The sequence below is a fragment of the Drosophila arizonae genome, chromosome 3 (assembly GCF_054131065.1).
Source record: "Drosophila arizonae isolate 15081-1271.41 chromosome 3, UAZ_ARI_1.0, whole genome shotgun sequence".
NCBI classification, from domain to species: Eukaryota; Metazoa; Arthropoda; class Insecta; order Diptera; family Drosophilidae; genus Drosophila; species Drosophila arizonae.
Genome location: NC_142923.1, coordinates 10,751,027 through 10,775,192, shown reverse-complemented (window position 1 = coordinate 10,775,192; position 24,166 = coordinate 10,751,027). Strand labels below are relative to the sequence as shown.

At 35.4% G+C, this 24,166-nt stretch overlaps 2 protein-coding genes, 2 long non-coding RNA genes and 2 other non-coding genes across 11 annotated transcripts; 2 read left to right on the top strand and 4 right to left on the bottom strand.

The window, feature by feature from the left end:
* Positions 1-201: 201 nt before the first annotated feature.
* On the bottom strand, positions 202-2,688 carry LOC108612119 (TBC1 domain family member 19). Its single transcript, XM_018005019.2, has 7 exons — positions 2,255-2,688; positions 2,001-2,187; positions 1,848-1,941; positions 1,533-1,782; positions 782-1,251; positions 638-719; positions 202-577 (listed from the first exon to the last, which is right to left on the bottom strand). Exons 1-7 carry the CDS (start codon positions 2,516-2,518, stop codon positions 404-406), a joined length of 1,521 nt encoding a protein of 506 aa, XP_017860508.1. The 5' UTR covers positions 2,519-2,688; the 3' UTR covers positions 202-403.
* Positions 2,689-4,054: 1,366 nt separating this feature from the next.
* LOC149269659 (uncharacterized) lies at positions 4,055-4,412 on the bottom strand. Its single transcript, XR_016269365.1, has 2 exons — positions 4,271-4,412; positions 4,055-4,211 (listed from the first exon to the last, which is right to left on the bottom strand). It is a non-coding gene; the product is annotated as an uncharacterized LOC149269659 (long non-coding RNA).
* LOC108609914 (uncharacterized) lies at positions 4,361-5,070 on the top strand. 2 transcript variants are annotated; one of them, XR_016269363.1, is made up of 4 exons: positions 4,361-4,502; positions 4,611-4,663; positions 4,752-4,852; positions 4,930-4,957. It is a non-coding gene; the product is annotated as an uncharacterized LOC108609914 (long non-coding RNA). The 2 variants fall into 2 exon arrangements; XR_016269364.1 differs by lacking the exon at positions 4,752-4,852 and having other exon boundaries at positions 4,930-5,070.
* A 10,674-nt stretch (positions 5,071-15,744) lies between these two features.
* Hydr2 (abhydrolase domain-containing protein 2) lies at positions 15,745-22,197 on the bottom strand. 5 transcript variants are annotated; one of them, XM_089463794.1, is made up of 7 exons: positions 22,050-22,197; positions 21,874-21,997; positions 21,448-21,824; positions 17,750-17,919; positions 17,330-17,684; positions 16,911-17,260; positions 15,745-16,425 (listed from the first exon to the last, which is right to left on the bottom strand). In XM_089463794.1, exons 3-7 carry the CDS (start codon positions 21,600-21,602, stop codon positions 16,256-16,258), a joined length of 1,200 nt encoding a protein of 399 aa, XP_089319920.1. In that variant the 5' UTR covers positions 21,603-21,824; positions 21,874-21,997; positions 22,050-22,197; the 3' UTR covers positions 15,745-16,255. The 5 variants fall into 5 exon arrangements, with proteins under 5 accessions (XP_089319920.1, XP_089319918.1, XP_089319917.1 ...); XM_089463792.1 differs by having other exon boundaries at positions 21,448-21,797; XM_089463791.1 differs by having other exon boundaries at positions 21,874-22,175.
* TRNAS-AGA (transfer RNA serine (anticodon AGA)) lies at positions 16,552-16,633 on the bottom strand. The gene has a single exon. It is a non-coding gene; the product is annotated as a tRNA-Ser (tRNA).
* Positions 18,120-18,190, top strand: TRNAG-GCC (transfer RNA glycine (anticodon GCC)). Its single transcript has one exon. It is a non-coding gene; the product is annotated as a tRNA-Gly (tRNA).
* Positions 22,198-24,166: the final 1,969 nt, after the last annotated feature.

The following is a 24,166-nucleotide window of genomic DNA, read 5'->3' as shown; positions in this document are numbered from 1 at the left end:
CTTTTCCAATTGAATAAATATTTAGGACTTTGTTTTCGTTCATTTCATAAATTTAAATTCATTTTTATTTATTTAAAAATTTAAAGATGTTTTAAAATTTATTTTGAATTTTATATTGATTTATTTATACCCATTTATATATATTATATTGTAATCCTCGCAAGTACTCTGTCATATTATAAAAAAAAAAACAAGATCAAATATTTGATATATATTTTAATTAATATTAGTTTGTCTGGAACATTGTTCAGATCTTGTCACAACTCTTTAATACACATATTCTCTGCGTGCTCGCATGCGTTTCGGCAAATAAAACAAGGTAAATTTTAATTGAACTATCGAGAAGTGTCTGAAACTCATCGATAATTTCGTACTTTCAATTTGTAATGGACGAAGTATACACCTAGTCGCGACTCAATGCCAGCTGCACCAATGGCAGTACCTTAATGGACGATAAATCTGCCAAAATAGCCTCGATGCTATCAAGTGAAGACACCTGCATGATGCTATCCTTGCGAAAGCTCAATATAATTATGGCAAACAGCGGCAGAATCTCTAAGCTATCAAACCCAAGTATCTGCGGGGGAGAACAATCAAATGAACAATCGAATGGGCGACGGCTCAGGCAAAGGCTTACCAAGTCCCACAAAACTAGCAATTGATCCGGTGGCAAGTGACCCGAGAAGCCGCGCATAAGCCATTTGAATACAACTCGTAGACTAAGAAGATAAAGGGTTGAGGTTACAAACAGATTTCAGTGCAATATCAGTGCCATACTTACGGCTGTATCTGAAGCTCACGAAAATGCGACCACAGCTGAGGCTCGTAGGTCTGCAGCAGCTTCTCGAACAGCAGGCACAGGCTAACGATGCCCTGAGGATGCGTATTGATCGTGGTCAGTCGATGGCAGTACCGTATGTAGAAGGCACGAAATGTATAGTACAGGCTCACGGGCGAATCGAACAGATAGCAAAAGGGTGCGGCAAACATGCAGATGCCATGGAACGGCACCACGCCCGACGGCGGACCCTCGTAGGTCTTGCCCTTCACCGGGAATGTTTCATACTCCACACAGTTGGCGATCTCCGTGTCACGCGAGAAGCACAATAGCACCTGATACAGTACGTCCTCGAATACGAAATACTGGTCATCATTGGACGCCGTCAGCTGTATGTCCTTGAAGACGAGCTTGTCGACAATGTGATCGGTGGTCCAAACGGTGTTGCGCAGCTTCTGCCAGTTCTCAATGTCCTGTTGGGATGAGAATGAGTACGTTTTATAGCTACAGAATCAATCCTTCATCAATGTCTAACTATTCATTAATTTATCTCTGATATATTCGCATAAAATTCATAAATATTCAATGCCCATTGAAGTGCTTCAAATATCTATAAACTTTATCCTTTAGCTGCCCTCAAAATTTGATAAAGACAAACTCAAATTCGATAATATACTTATACCACCAGCTCATGCGAATAATTGGGCTAATTAATTGTTATGAAAATTAGCAAATTGAATTAAACTGAACTCACAAAGTCGTGCAGCTTGCTGTCGAGCACAGCCGCCCAAAGGGCGCCACGATAGGGAGCCGGCGTGGCGCCCTTCTTCAGGTACTGCTGGCACATGGGAGCGAGCTTGCTGTCCAGGATGCGCTGGCACTGAACCGCCAGATCGTGCACGCCGTAAGGATCGTTGCGCAACAGATCCGCATAGTGCGTGCGCAGCTCAAACAGATTCTTCACAGGCAGCGCAATGTGTGAGAACTCCCATTGGGGAATTTGACTAAAAATAAACAAGAATATATTAAAGTGCAATATATTGATCTACTCTTAATTTTAAGCACTTACTCGTTGTTTTCGTTGGGTCGCGAGGGTCCCTTGAGCGATAGCAAGACCTCCAACAAATCCTTGGGCGCATAGACCGGACGATAGTTGGCCAGATCTATCGAATCACATATTAGATATAGCTTAACCGGTTTGTATTATATATATATCGCCTACCCATATTGTAGTTGCTCAGCTCATTCCATTTGGCAATGAAATCCTCACGATCGGCACTAATGCGCGGCTGGCCATGCAGCGGCACCTTCAATTCTCCACACATGGCGTTTAGACTCTTTCTCACACGCCGATCCCACAGGACGCCAGCACGCTTCAGGTAGCTCAACGGATCGGTCTGTGACGATTTCTAAGTAAAACGAGAAGAAATTCTTAAGGTAAAAGTCCTCTCACTCTCTCAGCTCTCTCGCACTCACCGGCGTCAGTCTCGCATCTGGTACTTCGATCTTCTTTAGGCGACTGCGCACCAAATTGAATATCATATTGCGTATTTCTGTCTCCAGGCCCGCCGCCTTGATGGCATCCTCCAGCGTGTTGCGCATATCGTTCTTATCGACGCTGGGACTGGCAACCAGACGCTGCAGTTCATTGTAGATGGGCTCATAACACTTGGTATTCTTGATGGCAGCAATTACTTTAGCTGTCATATGGTGTATACTACTATCCTGCAGCTCCTCCATATCTGCTACTCGACGCTCTCGTCCGCTTAGACTCTATGTGTGAATGTGCGCTTGCTGCCGTTCCTATAAAGCCGAAAACATTGGCGCATCGAACAGTCGCTTGATTTCTATCGATCAAACTTCCGTCGCCTGTTTTGATTTCCATTTACGTGTACGTGCAAGTGTATATGTATGTATGTGTATTTATACACGAATACACATACCTCAACTTGTGGGCGAAGCAAAAACTTTCAAATGCTTCCTAGTTACGGAATGCAACCACTTGTTTGGCAGCTTCGCTCCCTCGCAACGGACACACCCCGAAGTCTGACGGCCCTCTGTTATCCCAGAGCCATTGGCAACGTCAATTGCAAATGTTTAATTAAACTGTTTGAAAACTCAAATTTTCGCTGACACCTCAATTATTAATCAACAAATTTTGACTGTGAATTTCAGAAATTCAATTTCCTGCATCTATTATATAAAGTTAAATTAATCGTTATGTTTCATATTAAACTCAGAAGTATATTCGAATTCAATTTTCATTAAAATTTTTGAGAACTTTGAAATATTTAGATACTTTTATAAAAAAAAAAAAAAAAAAAAAAAAAAAAAAAAAAAAAATGATATATATTTGTATATATTGTATATATATACATATTCAACTTCACCTAAGAAATAATGGAAAATTATTATTTGCTAAATAAAATTTGATAAATTAATGAAAATACATTTTTTTGATACAGGCAACTAGATACCATGCTGATATGGCTAGAGGATCACACTATTGCATTGTAGTTGATTTTATATCTAATATATATCTAATAAAATCATATATATCTAATAAAATCTAATAAAATCAAGCTTATTAAAATTTATATTATATGTAGCCAAATTTTTGTACAATATTTGTCTTAGTGATATGCAAATGAGATCCTAAATTTTTAAATAGGGACTGGATTCTTGATGTTGAAACCGTGTTCTACGAAGAAGAAAAATTTGATTCATCTTTGAAAAGAACACACATTAAAGAGCACTATGCGGAATTCGAACTCTGTGCTACGCTGATCCTCAGACCGAAGAGCGATATCTATTACTGTATAATTATTTTCTATGTATGTTGTTGGTTGCCATGGCTGTCATGCCCACGGCGTGTAATTGGAACAAGGGCTTAAGTGTTGTTCATAAGTTCCTACATTCCATTGCCCTGATGTTGGGTATGTTCCATTCCATGTTCATGCATAAACATAGCTTAGTAAAAACGTAAGTTAATACACATGGAGTGTATATAATTGATCTGAGAATTATAGCTGTAAAGGCCTAGGCACCTACCAGCTCACTCTGTATAATGCAATCCTCTCTCCTTGTAAAATGCAATGAACTGAACTCAGAGTTGAAAATCGAGACGATTGGAATTGGACTTAATTATAAATAGTGTGAGATCAGAAGGTAACGATCACAATTGGCATATCTTTGAATGATGCTAAATATTATATATATACTAAGCTGAAAATAATCAACAATAAACTTATGCTAAAGAAATAAATAAATAAAATCTATTAACAATAAACAAAACTTTATTAATTCGATTCAAGATTTAAGCAATACATTCTTTGGTCATCCTTAGACACAGGAGCGTGCAACAATCCTCGGCATAACGACAATAAGCTCCTCCTCTCTTACAGTGCTGTTTCATGTTGGCGGATCGAAAAGTCTGTAAAATTGTTAAGTTATTATTATTGTTATTTTATATTTTATATGAATCAACTCTACCTTTGTCAAATTTTTCATTGGAGGTACTACGATATTTTTGAATGTGTTATATCTCCAGACGAAATGATCAAATTGGGCTTTGTTTCTTTTCTCACTCAGAGTGCAGCACAGTCCGAAGACAATTACGTAAATAATTATTGAAACTTTCATTTTGAGTTGTAATTTTTCACTGAATAGAGAGTTTGTTCTGTTGAGCTTATATAAGTGGCTAGAGGCTACTGAGAAAACATATGTGAGAAAATTAAAGTGTTTAAAATTTATTTAACGACTTTTTATTTAATATATTTAAGATAAAACAGATTTCGCTGAAGAGAAATTGAAATAGTTTTTTTTTTACCAGCTTGAAGCAACTGTACAGCTCTCTATAAGAGGGCCAGAAATTGATGATCACTGGTTAGTATAAGCAACAATTTCGATGGAGACACAATGAAATCTTTCAAGATTATTCTATTTGCTCTGCTGGGTCTGATGCTCTTTGCAGACGCAAGGCGCTTCAGGTCGACCCCATACAAAATGCTTCCATGGAAACCAATAACAACACCCAAACCCGTAGTGATGAAACTTTCAATGAACTTGACAAGAGTAAAAGAGAATTTTCAAAATGTTTTGTTATTATCTAACCTAACACCGTAATATCTGTCCTAATTACTAATTCACAGGCTCAACGCATAGAGCTGAGCGATCATTGCAAAGCCAACGGCATGGAATGCCGAATCGCCGAGGAATGTTGCACTTTAAAGTGCGCGATTGCGAATCAGAAGTGTATCGAGTTGTTAAACCCCGATGATATACTGGCTCCGAACATATATGGTATATGAGCATTGTACTTGATATATTTATGATAATATTTTGATATATTAAGATAAAGCTGAGCTTCATATATAATACAAATGATGTAGGGTAATCAGAAATAGAAATAAATATAATATAAAAATAAAATATTTAATTCGGTTATACGGAGCAGCAAACGATTCAAGTGATCTTCTGGTGTGAGCTGATAGTGCTTTGAATGAAAATAAAGAATATTTATTCTGAAGGATCTTCTATTTTAGACAATAGCTTTTGTGCGATTGTATATTGAGACATGGGATTAGCAGACACAGTATAAATATCATGATAAGGTAATGTATTTTAATTAGCACACTTAAATCATATATAATTATATATATTTACTTAATTATGGAATTTATATTCTTTTATATGAATATGAAATTCTCAATTCTTTACTAAAATAAATTATAATTTTTAACTAACCATAAAATAAATTTTACTAATAAATAATATAAATATATGTTAGCACAATTTTAAATCAAATATAATTTTATACATATTTATTATAATATGGAATTTATATACATCTATTTTTTTATTTAATATAAAGATACCGTTCTGCATTCTAAATAAGTTATACTCGTAGATAATTCAACTAATATTTGTTCAATTAGGACCAGAAGTGAGTACACCTCTTGTAACGCTTCACACATTGCTGAGTGCAACACTCCTCAGCGTATTGACACCTTTGGTGCACCTTCTTGCAACTGGCCTGCATGCTCTCCTTTTGAGCCTACAAAAGTTGAGGTTAGCCAATACAGTTAATTAAATATTTAATAGACAATAACTTTACCATGCTTAGATTGTTAGAGGGTTCCATGATGAGGTGCTGCAATGTGTTAAACTTATTTGTCGGCGTAATGTGGTATTCGTTCCATGTCTTCATTACCAACGGCTCAGTGAAGTTTGCATTTTGTAGAAAAATCCAGCAGTAGAATATGCCTAGAAATCGATGCATTTGACCAACTGCCAGTTCTCTGATTGAGTGCAATCGACAATTAATGATAGCTTTTATAGTCGACAGGTAGAGCAAGCAATAGCTCTGTGTTTCAAAACACATGTGGGAAGAAGCAGTTGCTTTGCTATCGCTTCATTGGGTATTCAAGTAGCTCCACTTTAGCAATAATACAATTTCAGTTAATAATACAATTTATTTACTTATATTATGAATGCCAATCTACAAATTGAACTGGTAGTGGTATATATATTTGGTATACATATTTTTTTTTTTTTTTTCATATTTTAAAACTTCTATATAATATATATAAATATTATTTTTTCTAAATTCACTTATAGCTAGATATTTTCCCCGTGTTTCTGGCCCCTCTGTCTTACATGTATTACAACCAGTTAAGTTATTAAATTAATCATAGTTTTCCTATATCTGTCAACTTTTATATACGCTAATTGGCGTTCATGCAAAGAATTAAAAACTTAATAAATTAACTTAAATTATATTTACTATTACTTAGTAGCACCTTTAAGCATTATCATTAGCAGTTGCTTATCAAGTACAAATGTCCACGTTTTTGCCAAGTTAACAGACAAATTGAATCAGCCTCCACTAAGAGGAGAACACACATAAATTTGCAGCAACACTGTGTGTAAATTGTGCATTATTTATTTGTTTGTGGCTGTTGCCAGCTGGCGAATTTATGTGCTGCACTTGTTACTCATACGACACGTTGTACGCTGGACGTTGGCCATGTGCGTAGTGCAAGACAAATCGATTTCACTGCGCTGTGACATTTGGGCTTTCTCCTCTTTTATTCAGCGTTAATATATTGAGCACTTATTTATGCCCAAGATGGAGGAAGCAGTTTACAGGGAATACAATTAAGTTTAATGAAAAGTAATTTGAAAGTTAGATATATATAATTTTAAATTAATTATACAAAATTAATAAAATAAAGTAAAAAATATTAAGATTAAAATCTTTAAAAATATATATATATTAAATATTAAGATTACATCTCTTATTTTATTTAATTAATTAATATAATAAAATATAATAAAATTCAAATTATTATGTTCTGATGTACTGAATATGTATGTTATGTATGTTAATATAAATATATTTCAAAATATATCTTATCATTTGCTTAACAGAAAACATATATTATTTATATGTATGTTTATTATAATATAATAAAATAAACATAATATTATAATATCATATATGATATAAGAGAGCTTCTTGTTTGGTTTGGCTGCAGCAAGTTGTATGCAACATGCTTGATTCAGCTACTGGCCAAGAACCTTTTATCTTATGTTGTTTTAAGATCTATAAAATTTCCCTGTATAATTCCGTTGCATAAAGTCACTCTGCTAAAACCAAGCTTCAATATGCTCGCAATGCAAGTTCTCAATATTATTTATTATACATTTGAGTTTTAAAATATTTGATTAGAAATTGTTTTATGTCGCTTTTATTATTCATATACTTAAAGATTCAATAGGCCATTTACTTAGTTTTATTGAGACCCTGCTGATTATTTCGTATATATTCATTAAAATTATGGGTGCTTAAATAATAATCCTCATCAACATTTTTTCCAATCATATTTTCTGATCTTATTCAACTGCTACTTTAATGAAGTCTTTATCTGCTTAATCGTACAGAACGTCATCTTTTCATAGGCTTCTGCAGCTTCGAAAGCAAGAAAATGTCACATGCAAATAGATTTGGGCAATGCTGGAATCCTTTGAATATATCTCGTATAATGATTAGACACAGCTACGTTTAAGAGCAGACTCGAATGGAAATCCTTTGCCCTGTATTTTGCACAGAGTCCCCAGCAGAAGAAAAAGCCCGTTTGTTGCCTTTGCCTACTTTTCACACAGACTTGCAAAGCTACAAGGATATGTAATTAAGGGGCCTGACAAGCAGCTTCATTAACAATTCTCTCTCTATCTGCAGCAGCAACAAATTCCTTCATATCCTCTTTGGCTAGTGTACGGAATCCAAAGAAGTTTTACGATTCGAGCACATGCCCCGACTGGTCAGCACGTTTGAGTTACAGTTACAGCTGCAGGTAAGCCTATAGCCACGTCCTAGCTGGCTAGCATGTCCTGTGCATGTCCTGTGGCCAGCCATGCAGAAGCCAGCCATGCAAGCTAAGCATGCCACAAGAATCCTTAAACTTCGTGGATTGAATTAAACTCACCAAGCATTTTAAATATGCAGATCAAAGTGTCCTATATGCCGCTGTGGCAACTCGTGTGTGTCCTCTGCACAGGCGAACCAGACAACTGCTTACAAATAAGTAATGCCAATCGAATCAGTTAAGCGTGTGTTAAACGAGGCTTAGCATTTCAATTGGAAACTATTGACATTGTCAATTCATTTAAATCATTGCAAATTATTTACAAACGCAATTTATTTGCATTATCTTCATTTGTTTTGACAACTTAACTATTTGTTATACTAATCAAAAAATTATCATGTGTGTATATATTTTCTTGATAAAGACAATCTAAATTTTAAAAATCATTCTCTTCTTACTTTATTTTATTCTTAATTTAAGGCATTTTTCTTTTTCTGCTAAAATTTCTCTTCAACTTATTGACTTTCCAGATTTTTAAATCTTAAGCTTAACTCTTAACTTTATGCGTTTCACTTTTTAGTTAACAAAATTATGGCCACTTCCTTGCCTTGCACGTAGTTTGCCTATAAAATTTCAGTCGATTTAATTTCATTTAATTTACATATTTCTATAGCTGGCACTCACACACACGCACCCGGAACTCGCTCAGACTTTGTCCTCACATTGTAGTTTGCCTCTCAAAAGGATTTGGCAAGGCTGTGAATAGTGTAGCAAGGAATGCTTTAAAGGCTGAAGAAACTACCTATCCGCATGAATGAATTGTGTTGATTTTCAGTAATAAATACCCTTCATGAATAGAGTCTAGCTGGTATCCTTAACAGACGGGCGGACGGACGAACAGACGAAGATGACTAAAGCGAGTCAGCTTTAAAAAAATAACAGGCAGACTATTTTTTTTTATTTTTTATTTATAAATATATAAGAATATTTAAAAAGTCACTGAAATATATCTTTAAAAATTTCATTTAGTTCTGCAAAGTTTCTTGAAAAATATATTTATATATAAATGTTAAATATTTTTATTACAATTTCCACCATATTTTTGTATTTTTTATTTTATTTTATTTTTGATTTATATATTTACTTTTATTTCTATTTTTTCATTATTTATTTATTTATTTATTTTTTTTTTTTTTTTTTTTTTATTTTTTATTTTCATGAAGCATTGCAATTTCATATATTATATTGTATTGTTTAACTAAATTAAAATGAAACGAAATTGAAATTGCATAAATCTATAATGGTTTGCCACCAAGTTTGCTTAATAACAACTCTTGGTTAAAATATTTAATAAATTCACATTTTCTGTTTGTCTGCTGCAATAAAAAGTGGTCTATGTATGTATTCAATGTAGATTGTTTTGCGAACTCGTTATATTCGATTTTAGTTTTTATTTGTGGTGCTATTTTTTCCTGTTCTTACTAGTCTCTCTACTCCAAAAGAGATGCTCTTTAACGAAATCTAAGCTAGAGCAAAATCCAAATATACAGGACGTGATATATACATGATAGTTTCCTTTCAAGACTATATATTATAAAGTCTTCTTATGTATACATTTCAATTTCAACGAACTTTAAAGAACGAATCTAAACACTCAATTTCTCACTTTAAGCCATGCAACGCCACACAACCTGTAATTGATTGTGGCTTATCGCAGGATACTAAATACAAATCTTAACTCGGCAAGGAGTCAAACATCATGACATCATGAAAATTCGTTGCGAGGACTTAGCACAAATTACAGACATAAAAGTCACACCCAAAGATTATCGTAAACTTTTACAGCAACCCAAAAAATGAGAGGAAAAGAAAAGCAACAAGAAAAGGAACACACAGAGCACAAATAAAACCAAATAAAGATTATTTTCGATTTGTGGTTAACACACAGAGAAAGAGAGAGAGAGAGAAAGAGAGAGAGACGCACATGTGCCCAAGTAGCTTGGGCTATGCATTCATGTATTTACCATTGATTAGAGTTAGGCAAATTGCAAGTGACATGTCAACAATGGGATTGCATGGGAGCACATGAACATTTATGGGGCGGTTCTCTGAGATGAACAGGCAAAGAAGAAGGCTGCATTATGTATATACATACATATACATATATATATATTAACGAAAGAGTCATCATTAACAGGAACAATGCCTAACATCCTCTCGGTTCGGTTAGCCTCAACGATTGCCAGTTGGCATTACAAGCACTTCCGGTTTCAAGGCAAGGCATCACAAGCCTTCTCAAATGCCTTTCTGCTGTTGAGCAACAACAACAACATGAAAGTTGTAAAAGCAACAAATTGCAATGACAACTAGTTATGAAACATGTATGCCTAACGGATATAGAAACACTGACTGCTTAATATTTAGACATTTACTCAATATGATCAATCACTCAATAATCAAACTCGCATTTTGTCACTCGCCAAAGGAAAAACCAAAAATTAAAGTAACGCTAAATTTTGTGTTTTTTTCGGTTTCTATTTAAATTTGGTTAATTATGTTCAATATACTGTTACATATATCAAATATGTATACCTCTTCGAATCGGCAATTCTTCAATCTATAATTTAGCATTTACACTTTTTTATTTTTAATTAATATTATATGTTTTATAGACGTTTGAAGCTCAAAAATAACAAGTAAGAACGTTGCAGTCGGGCGTTACCGACTGCGGAATACTCATTCACATCCCATCAACAATTTAGTAGTTAAGTTTCGTTCTAATACTGTAGAATATACAGGTTTTTCCGATTTGCCACACCCCAACTGGGCGTAGACACCTCATTTTTGGTCAGTTTTTAGAAAGAGATAACGTTACCCTAACTGCAAAGTTTGAATGCTTACCCTAAAAAAATGTGAAAATTACAGGGTATTTTTCGATATGCCACGCCCCTAAAGAGGCGTAAAAATTATTTTTGGGGAATCGATAGAGGAGGCTACCAGTAACTCAACTATCCAAATTTGAAGCTTCTAGCTATTATACTTTAGGAGATATAAACTTTTGCGGTTTGCCACGCCCCCTGTGGGTGGACATATATCCGACAAAACTTTTTGGTCTTGGGTGATCAGTCCGAGTATATATACAAAATTTGAGGTCTCTGCCATCAATAGTGTCCAAAATATAGGAGAATTTAAAAAATCACTATATCTTCAGGTCCGATTTGCCACGCCCCCAACGGGCGTAGACTTATAATTTATCTTCAGACTTTATAGAATCATACCATTAGCTGACGTGCAAAATTTCAGCATTCTAGGTTTACAACTTTAGGAGATACAGTTTTATCCGATTTGCCACGCCCCCAATGGGCGTAGATATATCCGCCATAGCTCGTGATCTTGGGTGGTCAACGCGGACCTACATATCAAGTTTCAGCTTTCTAGCTCTTCAACAAACATGATTTCTGGTATATCGGAAAATGCATTTTCCGATTTGGCACGCCCCTAGTGGGCGGATCGGGAAAATTTTAACACTTTATAAATCGGAGATATACACGAGTATGTGTTCCAAATTTCAAGTCTCTAGCTTCAATAGCGCCGAAATAGATTGCGTTCATACGGACAGACGGACAGACGGACGGACGGACAGACGGACAGACGGACAGACGGACGGACAGCAAGACGGACATTGCACAAAACCAATATACTGATTCACTTTCGTGAATGAGTATAAAAAAAAACCGAACAATAATGCTACTCACTGTATATATCTACACATTTGTATCTTATTAATAGCTTTTGATTTGCCTATGTAATTTAGTATCTGTTATGCTTTCAACTCTCATCGCAGCATCTTGAAATCCCAATTGGCCTTCAAGTGATAATTACCTAACAAGTTTCTATTTGATTGCCACGCCAAGCCTAAAGCTAAACAGCAGCACATATACATATATATTTTAAAGGGAACTTTTTGTATAACTACATATATTGTTAGGCGCATCCGGTTGGCGACGTCAAAAGTAGACTACGCTCACCGTGTGCACAAAGAGCTGATTGTACCATGCACTCTATAGGCATTCTCCTGCTCCAGCTGGCTGTGCTGCTGCTCCTCATTCCAGTGCAGCATCCTTTGGCACTGTTTTTTGTCATGTGCACTTTCCGTGAAAAATATATCAAGCTGCAGATGGAGCTGACAGCTTCAAGAAGAATTAAACTACTTTGCTCGCTTCCAGCACACAAAACAAACGCCCAACATGCTTGTTCGCAAAATAAAAGAAAGCATATTGGCTTAAATCTATTTGTTGGAGACTCTCATAATTGGTAAATGCAACTAACTAACTAACTGTATATAGAGATGTGAGAAATTTTTAAATAATACTAGTTAAAATAATTGTAGACTTAAGCTATGCACTTATAGGTCAGATATATGCATATATAGAGAGTTATACATACGGTAGAGTCCGAGTCGGCTTACCCGGAAGACGCTGTAACCATATAAGTTTTCTCATATAAGTGGGCAACAGAATTTTCCTCGTAGTAGCGGCACGGACGCTGTAGGCGGAGTCGTTATAGGCGGATTCTACTGAATTTACGTTTGTCCTCCTCTATATATTACTCAAAGAATATAGCAGAATAACTACAACTGCGATACCTTTAAAGCAAATATAATCAAGTTTCATTTGTTAAAAAAAAATAGTTTGTTAATAAATAGTTAAATTTAATTTTTCTATAAATACAGTATTTTTAAGGTGGACCAAAAACAATTCTATATGCATTTAACTTTTATTAACAAGAGGATCAAACCCGAAATTATATCTAATTTCTATGCTTTCAATTATAATTATAGCACGAAATGAGTCAACTATAATGATTTACAAAATTTATGTACTTTAATTATTTATTCAGCTGTTCGATCTGCTCTACATTACGCAGCTATGAGTCTACAAATTTAACTTTAATGCACACACACATCACACATGCAAACCTTCACACACGCCCACTCATACACACGCACGCCCCTCGCCGCACTTTTTTCTGGCCTCTTGAAGACGCCGCCAACCGCGACGCATTCACAAAAAGTTGCCACACAGAAAAACAAACACTGCAAAAACCGAAGACAGCCTGTGAAAAATGTGAAAAAGAAGGCGGAAAGTACCAAAAAAACGAAGAAAAAGAACAATAAAGGGCAGACAAAGTGGAATGAAGATGAACAGAGCGAGAAAAACAGAATTTGCACACGCAAAAGGATTCCACACTTCACTCTGGCCTAACCAAAGTAACTTATGCGCTTCGCCAACTTTTCAAGTTTGCTGCATATGAGAGGAGTTATGCGGCTGCCCGGCGCTAGATGGCGCCTGTGGGCACATTCAGTGCAAGGACAATGACAGAGCAAAGGAGATTTGTATAGAGAGTGGAATGACAGGGAATGGAAAAGTGCAAGAAGCCAGCAGAAATTGGAAAAACAAATTTGTGCAAAAGGAAAAGCCAAAAATTAGAGCAGAATAATAAAGAAAATAGTGTGCCCAAAGCGAAAACAAAATTAAATGTTAATCATTCAGCAATTGCAGATAGTTTAATTAAATTCCTCTAATTTAAATGCGAAAAGTTAGAATTGAAGTTCAAACTATTTTTAAAATTCCTTCCAAAATATTTTTTTAAAACAAGTAAGGACACTCTGGTTGAGACTGCTCGTTTGAGAGATTCCCTGAACCCTATGAAAGCGCTGATATTCCAATAATTATTCGCAGAGTTCACACATAGGGTCTGTCCCTGGACAGGCAGACAAACCGACGAACAGAGCTAGATAAACTCAGCTTGTCGCCCTGATCATATGTACTTGCTATATAATATATATATGTCTGTATGTATATACCTTATGGGCTCTGCCACGCCTACTGCTGGGCCACACAGGCGACAGCTCGAAGAGCGTCAAGTGCCACAGCTTGTGGCACACTCTGTGCGGCAAGTGTGGCTCACATTTGTTGACCAAACGAGCGCGTTGCAATATTTTAATGGGCTGCCAGTGGAGCTTGAACATGTCCGCATGTCTGCCTTGTTCAAATGCAACAAGTGCAGCAAAAGCTGCTGCCATTTCGTGGCAAAAATGTGACAAATATTTACTAAAAACAAATTTCCATTAAATTTGACTGTGGACAGAAATATTGTACATCGAAAGAAGGCGAAACTTTAGAAATTCATGTAAGTTTTTAAATTAAACTGAAAACATTGATACGACATTCAAAGTTGAAATTGTAAAAATAAAATTGTTTCATTTAAATGAATACAGTTTTTATATTGTTGTTCAATTTTTTTTTTTTTTTTTTTTTTCAAATTGCAGAACAAAAAATATTCGTGTATTTAAGTTTCAGGTAAAGCTCATTCGATTTAGTTTATAACTTTTTTCTAACAACATTTCAAATCATTTTGTTGTCCAGTGTAATCTAAACGAACTTCCTGTCAGCTAAATTTCCTGATTTTTGCAATATGAAACTTAAAATCGTTTCTTTGCTGCCCCATCAATTTGAACAATTCAATCGAATTTGTTGTGTACAAAGAGGCCGAGGCCATCTAGCGTGCTAAAAATAAATAATCGAGCAAAGTGTTGTCCAGCACATATACATACATACATTTGCATATATATATGTATGTGTATGCGTTATTGCATAATAGGGGGACACGTGCCGGACCAGCAGCCATGGATGAATAAATGTCAAACATTTTGCTACGCATCATTGCCACTTTCCGCCCAATTTTCCGGATATGAGAGTGTTTACGTGCGGTGTACGCACGAGTTCCGTTTTTAATCAAGTGGACAGGCGATTTATGTGTGCTGTGCCTACAGCCGGCAACAGATCAACGACAGTTTGCCAAACAATTCAAATTCAATTCTCCAAGCATACAAAAATATATATATATGAAAAAATTAAAGTAATTAATATAATAATAAATGTGATAAATAAGATGTTAAGCAAAAAATAAAGAACTTGAATTTTAATTTTTATAATTTATATCATTCTTGAAACCAAAATAATTAATTAGGCATACAAATTCATTTTATTAAATAAATAGATGTAAAAGTGAATAAAGTTAAAAAACAAAATTTACAATTATTTGCAATCTTTAAGTAAAGCTTAAGCATGCTAAATTAAACTTTATATTTGAATACATTTAGTTCTCTTTGTAGTTAACGTTCGTTTATTAAACATATATATGTATATATTTTCAAACCCGCCATATGTTTACATATATAATTGCATATTTCTGGACAATTAGGCATAAATACATACAAACTACAATAAACTGCTTGGCATACAATGCATACAAATATAATACAGACATTTATGTTTGTTTTCGGTATACAACATTTCATTGATATTTTGATTATAAAAACACATCGAAAATATTACACGTACAAAACAACTTTTCGTTTCTTTTGTTTTCTCTTTTAGATATTTGAATATGCTTCATCGTCAATAGTAGACGTACAATTAGATGTATGTATATTTTTGTTTATATATTTATTTATATATACATATATTGATTATAAAAAAAAGATATTGTAAATCATATACACATATAAAAATCTACAATAAGGCAATTCGCTTATACGTTTCGGCCAGGGAAATACAATTTATTTTTGCTTCACTTATTTCTGTTTCATCCATGCATCTTATGTTTCGTTCGTGTCGTTTGTTTACATGTTTGTTTCATAAATAACATTTAAAGCTTTTTAAATTAGATATCTCTTACAAATAAGTACATGGAATGTGCGTTACTAACTATAGTATGTAAACAATTAGTTCGAGTACAAACTAAATCATTTCGCTTTTTACATCATTTGTTGATGTTGTTGCATAAAATTCGTTTACAAATTAGAAAATTAAACGTAATCCACTACATGCAATACTCTGTTTTAAATGCACTTTTTAAAGTTTACATTAGATATAAATGTCCGTCTGTTACATCAAATATGATAATGATTTAATATGCATTGTGTTTTACTTTTGTATAAGACTTAGTTCGACAGCAACATGAAATTTTGGCAAAAAATAAAAAGCATTTTATAGTTCTGCGGCATTCATAATTTTGACAGGAGTGTACACAATCCGACTGTCTATGGCGCCACTTTGCTTCCACCCGCATGCATCATGACCAGAGAGCCAACCATTGCAACCAGCGTGCGATCCAGCCAAGTAACCGGATTTGGATATAGAAAGCCACCCTCATAGAATCCGAGGTGACCACCATGTGCTACCTCTACGTATGCTGACTTTGGACGAGTTGCTGTATAGAAAAAAAAAAAAAAAAAAAAACAATTATTGCAGTTAATATACAAATATAAATTAAAATACAAATTTATTTAAAATTAAAAAAAATAAATAAAAAAAAAAAAAAACAACTCAAGTCTCTCGCAGCCGGTAGGATTCGAACCTACGCTCCCAGAGGGAATCTGATTTCTAGTCAGACGCCTTAACCGCTCGGCCACGGCTGCTTCTGTCCAAAGTATTGCAATGTGACCATTTCTATCACTGTTGTAGCATTTGTGTTGTATTAACATTTCCATAAAATAACGTACTGTTACGGTAACAGAAAACCGGTATAACATTACGGTAAAAGAAAACTGGTATAACATTACGATAACAGACAACCGGTATAAAATTACGATAAAATATTATGTCAACTAACATAAATGTTAACTTCTGATTCGAGTAATTCAAATATGTTTCTGATGAAAATTAAAAATTAATTGTGAATTTAGTTTCACTTACTAGCATACTCCTTAATTGGATGCAATAAATCAACTGGCACTAGGGGATCATCTTTGGCATTTATATAAATCATTGGTTTCTCAATGTTGTCAAAATAGAAAAGAGAGGAGCTCCACTTGTATAATTCCTGTGTCGATGCAAAATTGTAGACGCGTCGTGTATATGCCTCATCTAGTTCCGGCAATGTTGCAGCCGCTATAATATCTCGTTCGTTGAGATTATGACGAGCCTTCACCTCATCCGACAACAGCACATGACGATGGCGCAAAATGATGCTCTTCACATTCTCAGTCATGATATACAAGTAGAAGCGACGGAAGTTTTGCCAGTTCAGCAGCCACTTGGTACCCCTGAGGATAACAACAAAATTCAAATTAGTAAAAGATTCAAGAACCTGAAGTAGAAAATCATTTGCTTACTCGACGGCATTGTAGCCCTGGCAAATGGAAATGCCGCCAATCACACTATTGGGCTTTTCCTTTTGCATTTCACCCATGTACTTGGTGACCAGATTGCCGCCCAGGCTGAAGCCAACGGCAACAATGCGGCTATGCTGGTACTTCTGATGCAGATGCTCTACCATGGCAGCGAAATCATCTGTGTGGCCATAGGTAAAGATGCGTGTAGAGGTCACCTGCACGGTGCGCAGGGCGCCAATGTGATTCATAACGGCACAGCGATAACCGTTGCACTGGGCCAGGTGCACAAAGGTGCGAATATAAACCGATTCCGAACTATTCGCTATTCCCGGACAAATAGCCACTGTAATATCATCTGAAATGGGAGAGATAGAGAGATTTAATCATTGTTGCCCACAGCAGCTCAATTCAACTACTTACCTTCCTGCTCCTTTAGTGGCTGATACAAATCATAAGTTAAGGTGGATCCATCCTGGAGCGAGAGATAGACGCGCTCACCCAGAGGCCACGGGCAACGTACACGGCCGACAATGCTATGCAACACGGTCTGAACATGACCGCTGAATCCCCATAGACGTGGTGGAACATAGCTGCAAATTGTATAATAATTGCATGATATAAGAAAATATTTAAGATAAACAGCTGTTAATTCATTTCAAATATAAATATGACTAACTTAACAGCAACAAACTGTTGCATTTTAACAGCAGTAATAATGTTAAAAGCGGCACTACGCAAACAGCTGCGTGTGAGCGCATAAAGTTGAATGCCTGTTCCTCAGCACTCGCAAGCATCGGTGGTTCAGTGGTAGAATGCTCGCCTGCCACGCGGGCGGCCCGGGTTCGATTCCCGGCCGATGCAAACCACTTTTTTCAATTATTTTTTTTTTTTGTATATACATAAGTAACTTTCTTGACAGTAGCCGAAAATTAAATGACAAATAGCACATATGAATGAACATAGTTAATGCAATAAAAGACAACGACATCATTTAGCAGAAACACACCAATGCGAAAATATGTCAAACGGGCGTACAAAGCAGCTGTTAGAATTAATTGAACTCAATTGAGCTGCAAAATCAGCGCCATTGCTGCTGTCAGGCGTTCAAAAACGTGCACCACTGTTCTGTGTCACTCTCTCCTATTGTCAGTTGTCTGGTTTTAAACGCTTTCCCCTTTTCAATTACTATCAATAAAAAACTAAGTTGTTGCGCTCAGGTTCGGGTCAAATCATTGAAGGAAATGTTCACAAATTCGAAGGTAATTTGCTATGAGAATTCCTAATCTGTAAATTATATACATATTAACAAGGCTTATAGTATAATTACTTGATCAATTGTTATTAAATATTAAAGTATTTTAATAGGGACTGACTGCCTGGGGTACAATAAAACGTTGAACTAACAAAACAGCTGCCAAAATTCCCAGCCAACTCAAGTTTAATATTTTTATACAATTTTTTACTTTTTTTCTTTTATTACTAAAATAAGTGCAAAATATTACGAAGGCAAGCGAATGACAACAGCGAAAGCTATACAGATAAATACATACATATGTATGTGCATGTATGAAGTTGTATATAAATGTAGCTCTATTTATATATATGCATAAAGACATGTGTGTATGTGTGTATACATATGACTCATTCATAAATTCTGCACCCCTTTTTGAAGCAAAAAAATAAAACAGAATGAGCTTTCAAAACAAAAGCTATGTAACCTCGGCGCGTGTGGAAGCAGTATTAGGCGCAGAGAAGAAAAGGAAGATAAAGACTAAGAGAGAGAGGGCGATTGCAAATGCTGTTGCTGAGGATAATGATAAGTGGCTAACTGTTCGCGTTCAATACGCTTACGTAATCTTTGTTGTCAAACAACAGTGGAAGACCGACTGGGCAATGCGCCAAAAACAAATCACAAACAGGTAGCCAAACAATATCGCCAGCCGGCAAAAGAGAGTGGAAAAGTTTTGCCGGTTTAATGGATACCCTATAGATATGTCACTAGATATGGGGTATATAATTATCGTATATATGTCACATATATAACACGAAAATATACATCAATATACTGTCATATGCATCTGTATATGTGCCTATCGAACAAATTAGCACACAATCTAAGTTTATATGTTTTTTAATAGACAAATTCTCAGCTGTTCTATTCTAGAAACTAGCTACAGGGCATTAGCTAGTATGTCATTAATTTGTATGCCGCTTTTGTCTTGTTGTCTTCACATATCTTTATGTATGCTTGTGTGAACATTTATGTGTAGATACACACATATGCATTCATGTATGGCTGTTTGTGAGTATTCCTATTATTTATTTACTTAGGGTTAGGGATAGTATGAAATTAAAACTAACTTATAATAGAGTAAAGCACTGGCTATAGTAGAGGCCCTCGGTTTGGTATTCCTTTTATTCCCGAGCGTCCCACACCCAATAAATTGAAAGTCTATTGAGAGCTACTTACTAGGCAGAGACGTTGCTAGGCGTTATTCGCTTCGCTTAAATGAAATGCGTAATTATGGTTTACTCTTTGCACCGTTCGCTTATCACCGTTTGACCAAAGGCAGACAGAATATAAAAGTGAAGTAAAGACTCAGGGCTTTCTTAAAATTCTCTAATCTGAACCGAAAGCCAAAAGAACACAAACATACATATGTACGTATGCTTGTCTGTATGAATATATAAATATGTAAGTATCTATAGATTTTTGGGGAATATTGTCCAGGCGTGTAACTGTTGCAAAAAAAAAAAAAAAATGTTAATAACATTGATGCGCACAATTAGATTAATATAATACAATATTGAATGGTACTGTATAGCAATGAATTTAAAATACCTCATATATACTATATAATCATTGTTTTAGTAAGCCGATATGTGTCAAATATGCATTTTATATAGCTTTTTTATTATTATAGTTAGCTCAGCACTCACCTATGACTAAAACCACAAAGGGTGACTATTATTACTTATAGTGCTATAAATACTTGTATTTCTGTAAAAATTCATATACATATGATACATATGTATATACATGCCTATATATGAAATATATAAAACTATTGTTGTTTACTTTGATATAGATATGATAACCATGTGTCGATAAGTAAGAATTGTGAAAATTAAAAAGTTACCTATGACAATTTCACGGTTCTAAATAGATACTATCTCTGTATGCACTTGAATGAAATCTATGCGAACACGCGAGATTGATCAACCATTTAATTTAATTGACTCATTATTGCATATTTGATAATCACAGAAACAAAACAAACACGAAAATAAAAGTTTGATGTGAATAGAGGCTAATGATTCATTCGCCGGGGCAGCTGCTGTCGATTACTTGAACTTTATGCATGTGACACGGTAATCTTTACGTATGTACATATATATACAATTGCATATATGTAAAATGTACATTAAGGTTTTGCAAATGATTTAAAGTGCAGCAATTATGCAGTTACAAATTGCTAGCAGAAAGTGAATGACACCTGCTTATAATTGAAAAATGCTAATGAGATAGTCATTAAACATTATTTCATTCTAATTTAATTGAGTACTTCAGTGCATTTAAAAACAATATGCGCCTATTTTAACAAAAGTATTAAGCTTAAATAATATTTAATACTATTACTAATTTGAATTATAAATACCTAAAAGCAAGCTAACATATTTACAAATTTACTTATACGAAACAAAACAGATTGATACGTAGGCGAATTTCATAAACGAAAACAGTATATATTAGGACAATTAAAATTCGAAATTAATTTAATTTTCGCCACTTCATTTTTGCACTACAATCTGGAATTTTTATTTCTAGCAAATTCCACTTGATTGCGCGCTGTTAACTAACATTTTACCGTGGCTGTAGCATAGATGCCACATACATTTAAATCAGCTGAGCCGAAGCGCAAGGCGCGGCGCACAACACGCAAACACAGCATACACACACGAAAAAGTGTGTATGTGTGAAATTCGTTTGAGGCAAAACAGAAAAGTAATTGCATGGGGTCTGCACATCGATATTGTGTGAGAATACTTTTTTCGCTCACTGAATTATTATTATTTGCTGAAAATCATATGTTGAGTGTCTATGTATCTATACTTACGGTTCGCGCAGCACCGGCGCAATTTTGTACAAGCAATCGAGAAACTGCTCGTCGAGGCACCACACGCTCGGCCTCAAGGGCTGGCTATGGACATTTAGGATGCGGAATAGAATGCACACGATAACGGCGACAAGCGTTAAGAAGGCGGTAGACATATTTCTTCTTTTTCTTGTTCTGCTCTTTTTCTTGAGTTTCGTTGCTCCGCACCTGTGGGTGGTCGCTTGCGACGTCAAGGATGTTCTTGTGTCCTTAAACCTTGCAGTTGCAGTTGCAGTTGTTGCTTCTGTGGGTTGTTACGGTTGTTACTCAACTATTTACTGCACACTGACTGTTTCAAATTTCTGGTTTTCCTAACAATAAGTGCGGCATATGAAATACTTTTCAAATTATGATTTTTTTCAATTTTGCTGTAAATAAAATGCTTACTATGTTTCTATTCGTTTACAGCTAGTTGGGCGGGCTGCAACTGTAAAATCTTTGCGATTTACACACACATAGACAGTGTCACATTCAATGCGGCAATCGCCGCTATTATTATAAATTCGCTATGCTGGATGCAAGAGTTGAAAAAACTGCACTTATAAAATCTTTTATATATTTACACTGTTTTAATCGAACACAATACAATTTTCGTTAACGCCAACTTTGCAGCAATGCTCACACAACAGTCTTCAAACGTCTGGCACTGTTTTTAACCAACTGATGTTCATGTATACCTGCTCTGCTTTACTCAAAATGGCACTACTATAAATTTGTCTATTTTTAGTGCGTTTTGTACACTCAGGCTGTATCACTGACCAGAGAACACATAGACTAGACATGTAGTACAAAGTTTTTCAACACCGAAAAATCTGACTCGCAGGGCCTATCAATTTCGTATTTGCTCGGCTCTTCACTTTTTAGGTTCGGGCTACGAAAATATGCGAAGGTACAATCATTCCGCTTCAGGCGCTCGACCGAGATGGTCAAATGTTGAATAAAAGATGTCTCTATGCTCAATTTTTGTTCTTGCTCTCTCGCTCTCTCTGCTCTCTGCTCTCTCAATATGTATATGTATGTATGCATGTGAGCACAAGCAGCAGCTCACGAAAATTGAAATTTCTTCGCGTTAGACTGCCGTTTCTTCCCTTACTTGAAGTATATTCCGAACTCTTCAAGCCGTTTGCCATGCGTTTTCGTTATTATTTGTGGGAAGGGTATGAAAGCGTTGGTGCGCATAATGAAAATGTTTTTGCGATTGGCATGCATACACACTCTCGCTTGCTACATGTACTATGAGCATTTGTATGCCTGTGTGCGAAGCTCTTGCCGCCTGTAGCAATTTTACAGCCCAGCATTTGCATTTGGTCGATCTTGTGAAGTCCTCACATACGTATGTATGTATGTATGTATATACATTTGACTGTGTGTACGCATGGGATGTGCTGCTCACAATTATGGGATATCACTTGTAGAAGCATGTATGCCTATGTGCCTTTACATGTGCGTGTGAGTATGTCTTTGTTTGTATGTTTGGGAGATGAACATTGGCGTGGACCTACCTCAACTTTTAATGGTGTGAACGATTTTGGGTTTTAATTGAAGAGGCGCGCTTATATTTAAATAGCAGACTAACTAAAGTGACAGGTGCACTTCCCATTACTTTTGATACGTTTTTTTACTTGCATGCACCTGTATATGTATGTACATATATGAACGGGTACAGGGGATCGAAAATTTTATCCCATTTTTTCCACTGAGTTTAATCTTTAAAAATTCATTCTGATAGGCAAACCCACAGTCATTGAAATAAAATCAGGTGCTTAAAGATAAGCGCGAGTTACCCAGTCACTATACCACACACATATGTATATGTACATACATGTATGTACATACATACATATGTGTATGAGTTACTCGCCGGCCCGTTCTATGCGCTCTGCGTTTTTTGTCCTTCTCTCTCTCTCTATGGGCTCTCAAATCATCAAGCTCAGCATCGCACAAAAATGAAATTTGTTCGCGACGATCCCCCTTTTGAGTGAAGGTTACACCGAAATTTTAAAAGCGTTTGCCACGCCCATGCAAACAAAATGTAGCGTTTCGATGGACATTCGTGGGAAGGGTATGAAAGTTTTGATGCGCACAAAGAATATGATTTCGCGACGAGCATGCACACACACTTGCACACTTAGTACATGTATGACCAAATGTATGACAGTGAGGGAAGCTCTTGCTGCGTGTTGTACACATAAAGAATACATACATACATATGATTATCTTAGGGATGTTCTTAATTTAAGACTCCCATGTAAGAAATCTTTAAATCGATGGGCGATTTTGAAAAATTTAGTTCCTGGATTTAATCCAGACTTATTAGAAAATCTGCAGGGCATTGTTGAGAAAATGAGCGCCAAAGAAAAATATGCCGTATTAGTTTGCGATGAGCTCAAAGTAAAAAGAGGGCTTCAGTACAATTCATCTCTTGACGAGATACAGGGATTTGAGGACGATGGTGTTAAAAGGAGTAAGTTTTTAGGACAGCAAGTCTGTGTTTTTCTTGTTAGGGGTCTTTTTGATAACTGGAAGTATGTTTTAAGCTATACGGTTTCAGCCCGTATTATTAAATTATTAAATTATCCTTGTTTTTATTGATTTCTTTATATTAAATTTAATGTTTTCTATTTTTATATTTATTAAATTAGTGAAATAATATTACCCAGATTCCTATTTAAAACAGTTG

Bases quoted from the DNA above. Each gene is read 5' to 3' on its own strand.
- LOC108612119 (XM_018005019.2), bottom strand. From the start codon at position 2,518: ATGGAGGAGCTGCAGGATAGTAGTATACACCATATGACAGCTAAAGTA. The intron at 1,783-1,847 runs GTAAGTGCTTAA...GTTTATTTTTAG, and splicing joins CGACCCAACGAAAACAACGA to TCAAATTCCCCAATGGGAGT. The intron at 1,252-1,532 runs GTGAGTTCAGTT...TCATCCCAACAG, and splicing joins ACAGCAAGCTGCACGACTTT to GACATTGAGAACTGGCAGAA.
- Hydr2 (XM_089463794.1), bottom strand. From the start codon at position 21,602: ATGTCTACCGCCTTCTTAACGCTTGTCGCCGTTATCGTGTGCATTCTA. The intron at 17,920-21,447 runs GTAAGTATAGAT...TACAATTTGCAG, and splicing joins GCGCCGGTGCTGCGCGAACC to CTATGTTCCACCACGTCTAT. The intron at 16,426-16,910 runs GTAAGTGAAACT...TTTTCTATACAG, and splicing joins TCCAATTAAGGAGTATGCTA to CAACTCGTCCAAAGTCAGCA.